This window comes from Meles meles, chromosome 5 (genome assembly GCF_922984935.1).
Source record: "Meles meles chromosome 5, mMelMel3.1 paternal haplotype, whole genome shotgun sequence".
Lineage (NCBI taxonomy): Eukaryota > Metazoa > Chordata > Mammalia > Carnivora > Mustelidae > Meles > Meles meles.
Window position 1 is genome coordinate 112,975,026 of NC_060070.1, and position 15,389 is coordinate 112,990,414.

Consider the following 15,389-nt stretch of genomic DNA (forward strand, 5'->3'; position numbering starts at 1 on the left):
ATATATTACATGGAGTCTGTTTTTTGTTCAACTTATTTTTTCCTCTTCCCCATTGTCACTGAGTTAGACCCAGATATTTTTGCCTTTCATAGGAAGTAGAACATTAAAGGATGAAATAACAGAAACCTGGAGCCATGCCTTTTTTAAACAGAACTTTTAAAAGAGAAAACACTGTCTTACATGTGGTTAGAAAATGGATGAGCAACTATTTGGACGTAGGTCAGGAGAGAATTAGAATCACTTCAGTATCTATGAGCTTTCAAAGGACATTAAGATCAACTCCACCTTTGGACAAATACTCCATTAAGTGAATGTTTGTTTACCTTAGGAAAGCCAGGTTGCAGGATTATTCATTCATTCCTCAAGAGTAAGTGTTGAAAACCTCAGGGTGGGGGTGGGTGGTTACTACTCAGCAGAGCAAGGGGGTATTATGCAGTCAGGATTCTCTCTCTGAAAAACAACAGTTAACACTGTGGTTGTATTTTTTCTGATGTATTGCTTGGAAACATTCAGAAAAGCGTACACTATTTGTTAATTAAGCTGACTTAAAACCTGATGTGTCATTCTATCAACTGTTACTGTTTCTTGAAACCTTGTTCTTGTTTATAGATTTTTTTTTTGACTTGAGTTTAGAAATATTCCAAGTAGATCAACCTCGAAAATTTAGAACTGTAAATTTAATCAGTAACTTCTAGGTATATGTAGGAACATAATGCATGAGACAGTAATGTAATTTGTGAGAAATGTCTACACACAAGCTTTCATATACCTTTATTCTGTCTTTAGAATTTGGAATGATGGGAGATCATACAATTAAAAGTCAGCGACCTCGATCTGTTCATGAAAAAAGGGTCCCTCAGGAACAAGCTGATGCTGCTAAATTTATGGCACAAACTGGTAATACGTTAGTTACATTTTTCTATTTATTGTTGTTAATTTAATGAAACCACTGCATGTTTTCATAATCTTTTGCTGCACATTTGTCAGTTTTTGGAGCTGATATTTTTTTGAGCCATTTTTTTTTCGTCACCAGTTAAAGTCCATAAATGAAGTAGCTTTGAGTTGAAAAGCGCACCAAAAAAATGTGTAAGATTTATGCTGTTTTCAGTATGGGACATTTAGGATTTACATATTATTATTTACTCATGTCAATTAACTTCTTAACATGCATCCTTAAACTTTTAAAGAAAGTCAACAGTTATTTCATCAATAATTGGTTATTACAGGACTTTTCAGAACTAGAATTTTAAATAGGACTTTAAATGATGAAATTTAACTGTGCAATAGATGTCGAGTATTTTTTCAAATGTCATACATCATATAAATATTAAATGTTAAAATGTATGGAAATTAGAAACTTTTTTCAGAATTTTCTTTATTTGAAAAGAGAGTTTTGCTGTATAAGCTTAATAATAAAATATTGATAGTCTTTATTAGTAAGCCATAAATACATTCTAAACAATTAAATATCAACAAAAATCATTTTCTGGTTGTAAAATTTTTAATCCTAAACTAATTAGATTACTTTCAAATACCTCCCTTGGGGGAGAATAAAAAATATATATATGTATATATATATAGCACAATTAAATGCATTCATATGTTGGTTCATCATCATAAATGGGCTGTAATTCCATCTGTTTACATTGCATGTAGTACATTCTTAGATGAAAATGTATTTAAACTGTGTTGTGAACATTTTTAGCTGTCACTTTTATTTCAGGAAATTGCAGACTAACAGTATTATCTATGTCTTTATAAAGTTTTATACATTCCAATCTGAATGATCTGTTTTACCGTTAATACTGAAGTTGCAAATACTTGACCAGCTTTTTGACATGATAATGACGGATTTTGATGAAATTCTCTTGAAGAATAAATATTTCCTTTAGTAATATTTTCTTACACTATTTATCGTGAACATTAAATTTGAATCTACAACTTAAAAATGCAAATATTCTTAATGGATTGTGCTCTTGGTAATGGGTGAGTAGTAGAGTTTAACACATTAGTTGTAAGTAGGTCAAAGAATTCTTCAGAACAGGAAGAACGTTTACAATAAATTCTACCTTAAGGACATATTTTTAGCTTATTTTAATATATATGTTGCAGCCAGACCCAGAAATGAAGAAAACTTGCTTGTCTGCATTGCTTTTGGTGCAGCTTCTTACTTAACGAAAGGTGACATATTTTTAGTATTTGCTCGAACAGGTCCAAAAGTGCATTGCCAGGGTCAGGTAAATTTTAAGATTCTTAAATGTATTTTTCTCCCTTTCACGGAGCAAAAAGTCTCAAGCACTGACCAGAGATTGGGGAGTATTAGACTCTAACTAGAGGCATAGGGCATGGGCTGATGACTCAGCCTCTTCCCAGTGCCATCTCACAGGGGCATTTCTGCAAGATTATAGATGTTCTTCCTTTTTGCACAAGAGGAGGCAAGCACTGGCTTGCTGAAATTTATTAAAAATGGGGTCATTTGGGAGTGAAATGGTGAGCCACGTTTTTAAATTCCCAATAATATGGTAAAATTAGTTGATGCATAAATATTATGCAGCTTGGCCAGGAGATTTTATATAAATTCAGTTTTTGCCTGTGACATAAACCAAGAGAATTCAGTTCTCAGCCAAAACCTTTTTTGCAGATTCAAATCACAAGGAACATGATGTTTTCTTAATGAGAAATTACTATTTTGTCTTTTCATTTACTTGTTCCTTTTCAAGCATTGTTTTGTATCTAAAATATAATAACACATGATTTGGTAAAGTAGATGAAACACTTCCATGAGGAGCATTAAAACCGTTTCCTTATATTGTTAACAATACTTTAGAAAAGGCAATGATAAATTAAAGTTCTGAAAATATAAAAAATAAAGTTCTGAAAAATTAAAGGTCTGAAAAATCCAATCTTGGATTGATGCATAATAAATACTTATTATTTTATTTTAAAGCAAAAATAGTTTAGGTAAATATAAAAACACATATAATATTTTTTAAAATTTAAATTACTACAATACTGATAGAAGACTGGGAAACTGAATGATTTTAAATAATGTTTAAAATATGTAATTTGACACTAAGCAACTAAACAGAGAGAGGCTGTTTTTTTCCCTTCAATACTTTCTGAAATTATACTCTCTTCAGGTGTTAAGGTAGTTAATCTGAATAAGTGCAGTAAGTAATAAAATCTTACAAAAGTCAAGGTTTACTTATAAAACTTTTCTGTTGGTCTTTCAAATCAGGAAACTGGTGTTACAAATAAACAATGATAATATTTGCTAACATTAATTTGAGAATGAAGAAAAATGTAATAGAGGTAAAATTGAATGAGGAAGACATTAGAATATATATTTTATATTAGTCATGAGGGAAAACGATGCAAAACCTATAAACCTTTATAATTAAGAATTACTTCTCAAAATGAATAACCTGGCCTCTTCAACCAATATGATTTGTAAATCCTGTGTCTGAAAAGCAAGCTTTCTATAAATAATAACATGTGTGGAAATTGTTTTTAAAAGAGTAACATTTGGTAAAATAGTGTTACTTTACCAAAATAACTCAATCATTTTGGTTAGTCCAATAATTGAGGTAAGCTAGTTTAAAATATAACTGAATAGACTATCTCCAATAGACTAGAACACAGTTTATATTGACAGTAAAAAATGAAATGAAGTGATAAGATACAGATATTTAATATAGACATCCAAATTAAATACCAAAAGATGAGTTAAGACAATTTAATTGCACTTACTTGTGCTTTTTAATATCATAGTCATCAAATGATCTTATAAACATGTTTAGGAAAGTGCTCCTGTAATCCAGTGGGGAAAATAGCCTATAGTAGTAAAGTTTAGCATGTTACCTAAAACAGAAATATAAAATTAAAAATATGTTTCTAATTTAATGATTTTAACATACTAGTGAAAATTTGTATCAATATTTTTTGTAATTTAAAATGCAGTCTTATATATTATCTCATTTAATCCTCACATGTGCATTTTGAGGTAGCTGTATTACCCAATTTATTGAGAGGTTCAGAGAAATAAAGTGACTTCCTCAAGGTCACAGAACTAATATAGCTTCCCGTCCAACACAGGTCCTCTGATTTTAATTACAGTGCTTTTCCAGTCCTCTTTCATGTTTCATGTCAGGTAAAGAGCCTTAATAGTGCCTTAGATACTTCAGTGTTCCATACCGTGTTTCACATGCCTTCTCTGTTACAAGCTAAGGAACCAGAGTAGTTTGTGCTATCACCAAAGACACATGTATTAAAACCAGTACACTTTGTATTATGCTTAGCTATTTTAATGTCAGTGAGTTTTAAAAATATACATATCTTTCTTATAAAGTATATGAGGTATTTCTCATAGTTACCCAAACTGCTGGACCAGAATAGTCTTCACACTTTTTGGAATGAAGAAGTGTCAGCGTGGAAATCACAACTAGTTAGTGGAAATGTCGCTTGAAACGATACCATTTGAAATCTAATGAGGTCATTTTGGTAGGTAGGCGGTATTTGAATGGCAAAATTAGATTCACAATGTGAAAGCCAATATGTATTTTATTCATTTGTTTATTTTGTTTTTGATCAAGAAAATGAACCATCAATTTGAGCGAGTGAAGGCCAATTTATAATGCTCAGAAGCAACCCAGATTTTTAAATATTTGTAAGAAATACATTTAAAAATGGATCTTGATCCTGATTCATTGCTCAATTTAATAAAAACATTTTAATGCCATCATAAGGCAGGGTAAGAGAAGGACTGCTTTTGTGGAAAACTATAACTATTTTATGCATAACCTTTATCATTTTACTTATAGAGTTGACATTGTTCAAGGTTTTCTAGCTCTTAATTAATAACATACAACATAATATTTCTACTTCACTTACTCTCATCACAACACAGGTTGAAATATCAAAAGAAAAAGACTTGCATTATATTTTTCCTAACTTTACTCTTAAATTCTTCATCCCTAAATATTTATGTTCATACATACATATATGTGTGGATATTTTTTAACCATTGCCATATTATTGGGTTCCAGAATAACGATTTTTAATTTTTAGAGTATTCTTTAATGTAAAAGAACAAATTATGAGGCCTGCCTTTAAATATTATTCAATGGTCATCCATTATTATGAAATAGTTAAGTATAAATTGGTGAAGACAGAAAAGACTAAAATAATTAGGGTCATCTATAGAGGACTTTCAGGACAAACACTGATCCAGCACTAAAAAAAAGTCCTATTTGATGTAATACATCATCCCAGTTACCACTGTCTGTGCCCTTATGATATGTATTTAATCATAAATGCCTTAGAATCTATGCCTCTAGGTGCATAACACCGACCAATATAAGAGCAAATCTTTATAATGGTGCTATCCAAATTGTAGTTGGTGAACCTGTGCTTATCTGTGAACTCGTTTTCCCAGGACCCCAAGGAGATAAGAGGCTTATAGCAGAATGTAAATTCAACTACTTTATCAAGCACATGTTTTATTTCAGCTAACTTTTTTGTTCGTCTGTTTGGAAAAAAGAAATTCTCAATGAAGAAATCAGCAAGTTGAGTTTACATTCTGGTCCAACCTCCTTCTGTCCTGGAGTACCAGTCTATGGACCAGCTGCCTTGAGCAGCACTGCAAGTAATTTCTATGTCATTTACTAACCTTTCCAAAGAAAAAAAAGATATGGACAAATAAATTATCATATTCTATTTTTTAAAGGATAAAGGCAAATTTTAAGCAGAACTTATAAAATATAAATTGTTCCTTGATTTGTATAGTCAGTGATACAAAGTATTCGGAAACACTTCACCTGCAAACCTTTCCCACAACGAAATAACGAACGTTAAGTTCTTCCCTGCTAGCAGATAAATGCCCCAATTTTGTATTTGGGGAAAAACAACTGCAAGTTTTCAAATCCGTGTTAAAAATCTATCCCGAACCTGATGTCAACAGAATCAGAAATCCATTGTGATGGTCTTAGGAATTCTTGACTTTAAGTCTTTTTTGGACATCACTTAGCTAATAATAGAAACTAGACGTAATTTTAGTGTGATGCTTACTACAAGAAAATTAATGAATTCAGACATTCAATTGGCTTTCTAGGGCCCTATTTTGAATAAATCAATAGAAATTTTTATTCCTTTTGAGTAAAATTTTCCTTCCTTTTGAGTAAAACTCACTCCTCTACATCATCAGGAGAATTGTGAGCAGCAGGTTTCTAAACAAATTATCACAAAACAAATAAGCCGTCATAGGATGAAAAAGTAAGAATTGCACTAGAAATAAATTATAAATGTCCATGTTTAACACAGTAAAAATTAGATATGCCCAAACTCCCACCTCATTCAGCGTTAGAAGGAGGCTGCTATGCAGTGAAGGAGTAGGGAAAAATACGTCCATATATTCCCGCTCCCTGAAGCGAGAGTACATTTAGCAACACATTTTGCTTCCTCTCCCACCCAAAGGACAAAGCCTTAGATCGGCTTGAAGAGGATCCCTTCAGCAATCATTGTTGAAAAATGCTGACTGGTCCCCTGTGCGTGTAGCACAGTGGCTTTGTGAAGAGTAGTTTTGCTTAACAAGGTTATAACAAACTTGGACCTTGCATCGGTGTCATATGTATCTCCCTTTATATCTATTTTTCTCTGAAATGTTTTCTTGTACCTTTTGATGTGATGTCATATTTTTACGTTTAAACTATTCGTGCATGTCATAATGCCAGTTTGGTATGATGCTTAGTAGATGAGTATTCAAAGCGGTATTTCATGTTTCTTTGTTGTCTTGCACACAGGTGAATCTGGTGTGGAAGAGTGGTCCCAGTGGAGCACATGCTCAGTTACTTGTGGTCAAGGGTCGCAGGTGCGAACCAGAACTTGTGTATCACCTTACGGGACACACTGCAGCGGCCCATTAAGAGAATCAAGGGTTTGCAATAACACTGCCCTCTGTCCAGGTAGTGTTAGCAGCAACTACAACTGTGGATGTTATTGAATTGTGTCATGCTACGCATTTGGAAAAATTTGTTGTGTTCGTATGAACTGGGTATAGACATTTTAATTAAAGTGGATAAGTTTAACTCGTATTCAGCTGTGAAATTTTGTCATATGTGTGATGATTTCTGCTTTCAGAGCAGTCAGGAGATTATGTAAGTGACTCTCCTACCCATGGCAACTTTATGCTTGAAATTTCTGTATCTGCGTCTAATAGGATTTTAAGAGCTTTCCTTGTTTCAGGTGGCAAAAATGTCCAATTGAATATTTGAGGAAATGTAACCTGCAGGCATACTGGAAATGTGACCTGTATCCATTGTTTAAGGCAGTGGTTGATACAGTCTTTAAAGCAGTCAGCTGTTTTCTATTACTTACTTGGCTCTATCAGAGAAAATAGTTCCCCTGACCAAAGGACGTTCTGTTAATTTATTTCATTCAGGTGACTGTCTTTATCCAAGCCATCCACTGCATTGTAAACTTTGAAGTCATTAATGGGGGAAAAAATCTTCAATGTTAAACAGGGCATAACCCGGTAGGCTGCCCAGGTGGGGTGAGCTTTTCCAGATGACATTAACATTTTGTTCTCATTTGAGGCCCACATGCATATTATAGGTATCTCCCCTTGAATTACTGACTTTCATGTAAAAATGAGTACAAAAGGAATTTGGACTTTCTTTCATGAAGTCCAAAGCACATGATATTGTGAATATCCTGGTTTATATTTTTGTTCAACTATTTGGTGGGTGGGCCATGGTCAAAACATATTGACCATTGCAATTGACACTGACCTTGCATCCACTAGAGGCCTCCGAAACGGGGTGGGCAACAAGAGAAGGATAGGCACTGCAGCAGGTTTTCATCTGCTACACTGTGGGTAAAAGTTTTCTGATGACTTCCATTTCCAGAGATGGCTGATTTTGCAGTTGCTAAAAGTAAGATTTGAGAGTGGGTGGCATGGGGGAAGGGCAGGGATAGTCCCAATTTCCCAGCAGAATGAGCAAGGGCAACCCATTAAAAGACAGTCTGGAGGAGTTGTTGTTAAATGGGTATAGGGATTTGCAAAATGAGTAAATTCTGGAGACCTGTTTTACAACAATGGGAATGTATTTAACACTACTGAATTGTATACTTAAAATAGTTTAGATGATAAGTTGTTTGTTACGTATTTTTTTTTTGTCACAATAAAAGAAAAGACAATCTGGAAGAAACAAAAGGGAAAGGAAATGGTGGGCAGAATGAGGAGAGCTGATGCATGAGATGGGAAACCCCTTTATAATGGAATTGGGAGATGCCGAGCAGCAGATTCAAGTAGAACTAAAAGCTAAACAGGGCAGAAAACTATGAGGAAGAGAAGACAGAATAAGCCGGAAGCAGCAAAATTTCCAGTGAACACAAGAAAAATCCATGAGAGTCAGTGGGAATTAAACTAGGTGAGAAGGAGCATCAAGTGGAAAAAAAAAAAAATCAGGGAATAAGCGCTTACAGAGGTAGTGGAAGGGGACGATAATAAAAAAAAAGATGACAAAACCAGGGCTGGGAGAGAAAACAGACTCTAGGTCTGTTAGGCAAGAAAAAAAATGAGCTGAAGGTTTTCGAAATTATCAAATTTCTCAGTTTTGTACCTAAAATGACCTCATGAGTAAATGGTTGTGGATTTTCAGCTAGGTGTGGGTATAGTCCATTGTCTCATATTTAAAGCTGGCCCCTAGTTACAGTATCAAAGTTCCTGTTCTGGGCAATGAGAAAAGTGTCACTAGAGGATTAAGCTGTGCTTGTTATATACATTTATCTTCTCAGTATCCCTCTGAAAAATCAAGTTCCCTTCAACATACAAGGGTAGAGTCTAATGGTAAATGGATTCTCAAGTGGAAGTCTGAGAGGGTGCTAAAAGTTTTCTCTGCAGTTCTCCATTCAGTGCTTACTTTCCAGCCACTCGTTATCCACAGTCGTATGGCTGACATATGGAAACTTCCATCTTTCTGCTAGGGACTGCTGATTAATCCCTTCACTGGGCAAGGAGAGCATCTGCAGTGGGACCAGAGTGCTCTCCCTTTCACTCTGTGTCTGACGTTTAGAAAACTGAATAATATTGGAATTGTAAAGTTTTCCTCAATTTCTTAAACCTCCTACCATTATAGCTACTGAAGAAATACATGCTAATCATTAGTTCCTCTTCACCTTCATGTACTATAGGTTTGTCTTTCTAAATTTAGTTACATAATATGATAAGAAAAATGTGTCTTTTCATCATTGTTAGCTCAGATGTTGAATTTTAGAGAATGGAGAGTTTTGTTGATTTCTTTTTAATTTTCTGAAACTGAACACTAATTTGGTAACTTTGCTATTTTAAAAACATAGAATAAGTATTTCACTATAAGAGGTAGGGTATCTTTTAGATGGTTATTGTATTCATTATGAAATATTTTGTATTCAGTATTTTGTTTAGGTACTTGCCATGCCGGTAAATATGCACTTTTTAAAAATATAGTATATCATGAAAACTGTATCTGAAAGTAATTTTTAAAACTTAAATAGTACCTAACCAGTGTAAATATCTTTCTAAAATAATACTTTAAATTCCCAAGTAGAAAATTAGCTCAGAAATCAATAGCCTAGTTGTCATACTATAGATATTCAAGTGTGTTTGGCATTTAATTAATGGAAATGACACAAGGACAAAATGAACGTCAAAGCCACTTTCCATAAAATATATAGAATGATAGAATTTGAGCTTTATTTATTTAACCTACTAAAGCCTAATCTAAAGTGTTATAAATTAGCTGCTTTTCACTTATATTATTCTAATTTCCAAAGAAGGGTTTTCTTAATTAAATTGCATAATAATGTGTTACTTCTAACATGGATCCTAAGACATCCAGCTTTTTGCAGATTGTTGCTTGGACATATAGCCTCTTCAAAAATTTCTATGACTCAGAGCAGAAAATGGTAGAGTTAAATAGCAAGTAAATTGAGAAAGTAAAGAGCTACATTAAATTATGTATTTACTGTCCTGGTTTCTGACTTACAGTTTTATGATCTCTTCCAGGGTTTCTCAACCTCGGTTCTATTGACATTTTGACATGGATAAATCTTTGTTGTGGGAGGCTGGACTGAGCATTCTTGGATGCCAGTAGAGTCCCTCCTTCCCCTGAGCTGTAACAATCAAAAATTTCTCTGGACATTGCCAAATGTCCCCTGGGGGGCAAAATTGCCCCTGGTTGAGAACCACTGGTCTACTTTATATGTGTCCTAATCCCTTACAAGTTTATTTGGGCTAAGGAACAGTTTGATTTTTTTTTTTTTTTTTTTTGGTACATGTCACAGTATCCATATCTATATATTTCATAAGGAAAAAACTTTTCACTTAAAGGAGTTGTTTTATACATCCCAATGTAAATTATAAGGTAATTTGTATGCTTATTTCAAAATCTGGTAATAATATAATTTGTATATTGTATATTCCTCATTTCATCTTTAGATTGCACAGAGTAGGAATGTGATAATATAGCTAGTGTCTAAGTAAAGAAGAAAACTATAAAGTTGGATTTATTTGATTAAAGTTTCTTGGTTTTATTAAGCATTTTTCCAAATGAACTAGATTATTTAGAGATTTTCATAATTTACTGAAAAGTAAAGAATTTATATAATAATTTGTTGATAAAATAAAAATATCTTTATTCTTTAAAATAAATCTTATGAATAGCATCTATAAAATTAAAGATATGTATTGTAATTTCCAACTAATTCAGTAATATCTACAATAAATTATTAATAATTTTGTTTTTTTAAGTATTTTTAAATATTTTTAAATAAATGATTTGGAGGAGTCATGAAATTTCACCATAGAACAATAGAGTGTTAAAAAGTAGGGAGTAACATACTTTTCAGAGGATTCTAGCTTCATGATTTAACTAAACCACCATGATTAATCAACATTTCTTTGAGATTAATAGAGAAAAATCTGCCAATTTAGCAGCTTTTTTTTCTTTTAGGCCTTGTTCATCGAATACAGAACAGTGTGATTTGATTGAGGAGAAAATTAACAGAACCAGCAATATGATCTATAGACTCTAGGGGAAGAAAAGTTTGTTTTTAAATGGAGAAATCTTGGTAATTAAAAATAAATGCAAAAATTGATTAAAGATATATGTTTTATATGACAAGATACATTCATATATAATATTTTAAAAATATTTTGCTATCATTGATCATATATACCTGTATGTAAATATAAGTATATGCATTTTTTTCCTTAGAATTGACTATAGACTCATTATTTAATCTTATGCCAATAGATACAAGGTTTTGGTTTTTCAACCTTAAATGAGAAAAATGTGAACATATTAATTTCTTTCACTCTTTGACTTTTTTTCTATGTAATATTTTAAAAATATATTTTCTAGCAGTTTTCTCAGAAACTTGAAGAATTTTTCACTGAGCATTATACAAACTAAGCTAACTTTTTCAATATTTCACTATATTTTCGCAACCAGTTGGGGCAACTCAATAGCATAAATAGAAGAGAATGGGGTGCCTCATAATTAAGGTATCATATGTTTTTAATATCATGTGTTTTTAAAGTAACAACTTGGTTCACACATACACACAAAACAGTCTAGGTAGACTATATTTACTCACATAACTCCTCTGACACTTTGTATGGAATCTGCTTACCCCTACCAAAGTTTAGGAGAAAATGAAATATTTTTCATCATACATTCTATATTTCTACTCTCCCTTCTCATTCTAGTGGGTGTCCCATCAGACTTCTGCTCATGAACTTCTAAGACCATACTAAGACCAGAGGTTCAACATTAAGACAGGAGCTTTTGAGCCAGAGAGCACATTTTGCCCAGCTTCCTTTTATGTGTATTATCCATAGAGTGTTATTCCTTACTATCCCAAATATTAAAAGGTGGTATGAGCTTGGTGATTTGATTGTGACAAAGAAGGGATCTATACTTTAAACTCTAGTGGACTTTATGTAAAAGATATCAATATGTATTAGGGAGGGAGCACAAATTTTGTTGATATTTCTGATTAGTTTGAATCCATCGTAATGGCATAATTGAAGTGTTAGTGTATGTATACTTATGTTAGGAATAATCCTAATTAGATCATTTGCTTTCTCTAGAAACTTTTGTTTATTAGGAGGATTTCCAGTGCATCAAGTTATTTTGCAAGAAAAAAGAAATCTTCTTATTTGCCACTCATTTTAAAAGAGGACAAAGAGGAGAATCTTATGCGAGTAGATAAGGTTTTTGAAAAGACAGAGTAGATAGAGTTTATTCAAAGACAGTGACTTTAAACACCAACATTTTTAAAATGGCAGAAATACATTTATTTTCTAAAATGTGAAGTTTATAAGCTATTTAAAATACATACCATTAACTTTCAGATTTTTTAAAATTTTTTGACAACATAGAAGTCATTAGTCCTGAAATTTTAAGAATTAAGTTGATCCTTATATATTTAAATGCAAACTTAACTCTAGAAGATCATATCTTTTATAAGAAATTTAGTTTTCTATACTACCTTATAAGTTTATATTACTTGTATTTAAAAAATAATTCATGGCAATTTTACTATGAGGGAGAGAGCTGCGTTTCCATTAAAAAGAAGAACACATTTAAAGTTTATGACAAATAACTGTTCAAATACAGAAAAAATGCACATGTCATATTGCATTATGTTAGTGAATTTTCAAATTAACCTTTGTATTCTTTTGGCAAATAGGAATGTTAACTGAGCTTTTAAAATATCTTAATATTGTCTATTTGATTATTTTTTTCTTTATAATTAAGAAAAAAAATCTTTGACTTTACCTCTCTGCTTTTGTTGTTGAAGCTTCTTTGCTTTATTACAGTACATGGAGTTTGGGAGGAGTGGTCACCATGGAGTTTATGTTCATTTACATGTGGTCGAGGCCAAAGAACAAGAACGAGGTCATGCACACCTCCTCAGTATGGAGGAAGGCCGTGTGAAGGACCTGAAACACATCATAAGCCTTGTAATATTGCTCTGTGCCCAGGTGAGCATATTCTGCATTTGGTGAACTTTGTATTTGTGTCCTTTGTAATGTGGCCCCTCATATACATGGGAAATATCATGAACACAACCTTTATTCAGTCGCAATGGAAAATGTGTCCTTTGGTTACTATTTCTTGCTTAAAACTGGGCACTTGCTTGATCTTATCATATGCAGTGGTTTATAATATTTCCTTGACTGAGTACCAAAGCTCACCTTTCTTCAGTTTCTGTAATTTATATTAAGTATTTCCACTAAGATTTTGTCCATACTCAGTTTTCCCTCCTAGAAAAATTATAAGGAGCCCCAAAGACATAAGATTTACTATTGCCTTGATACTGTAACTAGAGAGACTGAATTAGAGGCAGTCCTTCTCATTGTGAGTCATTGTCTCACATGCATTCAGTTAAGGAGTGGGGATTCACCGTGGATCATGTATGGAAATGACAGATATTTGTTAGAACAGACCTTATAGATTGACTGTTAGATTCATAAGATGGTTAGCTCAGAAATGACATATAAGTTCATGTGATTATGAAGACTATATAGTCTGTTCATAGAGTATATTTGGAATCCTAAATTTTAGTTTCCTTTTGAATGTTTCAATGCTGTTTTACCTGAACTCGATAACTTCACCAATTATTACAGAGAGAAGTCTTTATAATGCTGTTTAGATTGTTGAAACATTCAAACATAAAATAAATACCTAAAAACTTAAGAAGACTGATCAACTCAAGAGGCTTGCAACTTATGAGAGGAAAAACACATAGAAATGACAGAATCTCCTGGGAACTAGCCAAGGCATATTTTAGAGGAAGAGATAGACATGAGTGGGAAATGGCCAAAGCTAGAATGGCTAAGACCAATATAAATAACCATTGATCTACTCCTTGGGAGACTTTTTCATTATCAAGCAACATTGCTGAGATCATGGTAATATTCTCCAAACATATTATCCAGCTTACATTCAGTCCCATTTGTACTCTCAATTCCCCAAAGCAATATCCTATGACATGAATCAATGATTCAGTTTCTCTGGAAATTTTAAGTATCTACAACATCTTGAGACTGAAAGTCCTCCAAAATGTAGATAATATGCCCTGCCCTTTCTCCAAAGATTTGGGCAAGCTTATACAAATTTTAGAGTTTTTTTAAATGCTGAGCTGTAACATTTACAAAGTCAAATATAGTTCATTCTTATTTGTCCATGGAATGTGAAAAAATAGAAAATGTGGGGAAATGAAAAATAATAGCTAACTATAGAATCTCTTTTAATATATTAGTTTTTATTATTTCTTTTACCTTGGTAAATCCCCATGGTATAAAGATAAAAATGGCACTGATCAGTTAAAATGTTATCAACCATGTTTCACTTAGTCTACTTTCCATGAACTTTCTAGAAGTAAAATGCTTGGGGGTCAAGAGATAAGGATGCTGAGTTGTTAGAATTCAGATAAGAAAACTCATTTTTCTAAGTTGATATAATTGTTGTTTTATCACTGAAGTAGTAGTTGTGTTTTAGTTGTGTTTTAAAGTATTGCGCTGTCATTGGAATCACTCAGACCATTAAAATTAGGTCTTTCTTTAATTTTGGAATTTTATGTTTTTATTATTTGTAAAACTGGCCTAGCTCGTATTCTCTCATAGGCAGTCATTCTGGATATATATCAGGTACTTAATTAAATTATTTTTTTTACTATTATTTCCATTCTTGAATTTAATTGTATCATAAAAGATATAAAACTCTTACCATGTTTTATCTCAATTTCCTTACTATTCCAAAGGGAATTCTAATGGCTATGATTAAAAAAAAAAAAAAGGTTTTCTACTTTACTACACATTTTGACATTATGCTTTTGAAATATGTAAGATTTATTTGGTGCAAACATTTGGAATTCTCTTAAAAATAACTGTCTTATGGCTAGATCCAGGTGCCTTCACTATATATAAAAGCATCATCATGTGTCGACAAGGTGTAAGACACTACTGAGAAGAATATATAGGTCCGGACCTCAAGAAATCTGTAATCTCTTCGGAGGATTCAGACATAAGCATGTGAAAAGTTGAATGTAGTTCTGATAAACACGTATAATACTCCACTTCAGTGAGTGGGGATAATTTGAGAATTCAGTGATTTTAGCCTACATTTCTTGTAGCCATCCAACCCGAGATCCCAGAGACATCTTTTTAAGGTGTAAAGCTATGATAGGCAGTATGTTGGTAATGAAGAAAACATGCCAAGACCTATACAATTGGCTCCCCTTGGCTAGGCCAGTTGTCAAGTAGAGACCAGGGGAGAACAGAAGAAACAAGAGAAACAACAAATAGGGTCTCAACTCACCAACTTTACAAGCTCTGACCATGT

General features: G+C 32.8%; 1 protein-coding gene across 5 annotated transcripts in view; it reads left to right on the forward strand.

Annotated features, from left to right (window-relative positions):
- The window catches only part of ADGRB3 (adhesion G protein-coupled receptor B3), a 743,702-nt gene that overhangs the window by 296,604 nt on the left and 431,709 nt on the right, over positions 1 to 15,389 (forward strand). For 4 of the 5 annotated variants that reach the window (XM_046006643.1, XM_046006639.1, XM_046006642.1 and 1 more), the window contains 3 exons: positions 787 to 897; positions 6,798 to 6,959; positions 12,863 to 13,027. In XM_046006643.1, coding sequence (XP_045862599.1) covers positions 787 to 897; positions 6,798 to 6,959; positions 12,863 to 13,027 — 438 coding nt within the window. The remainder of the gene's footprint in view (positions 1 to 786; positions 898 to 6,797; positions 6,960 to 12,862; positions 13,028 to 15,389) is intronic. The other variant, XM_046006644.1, reaches the window with a different exon arrangement.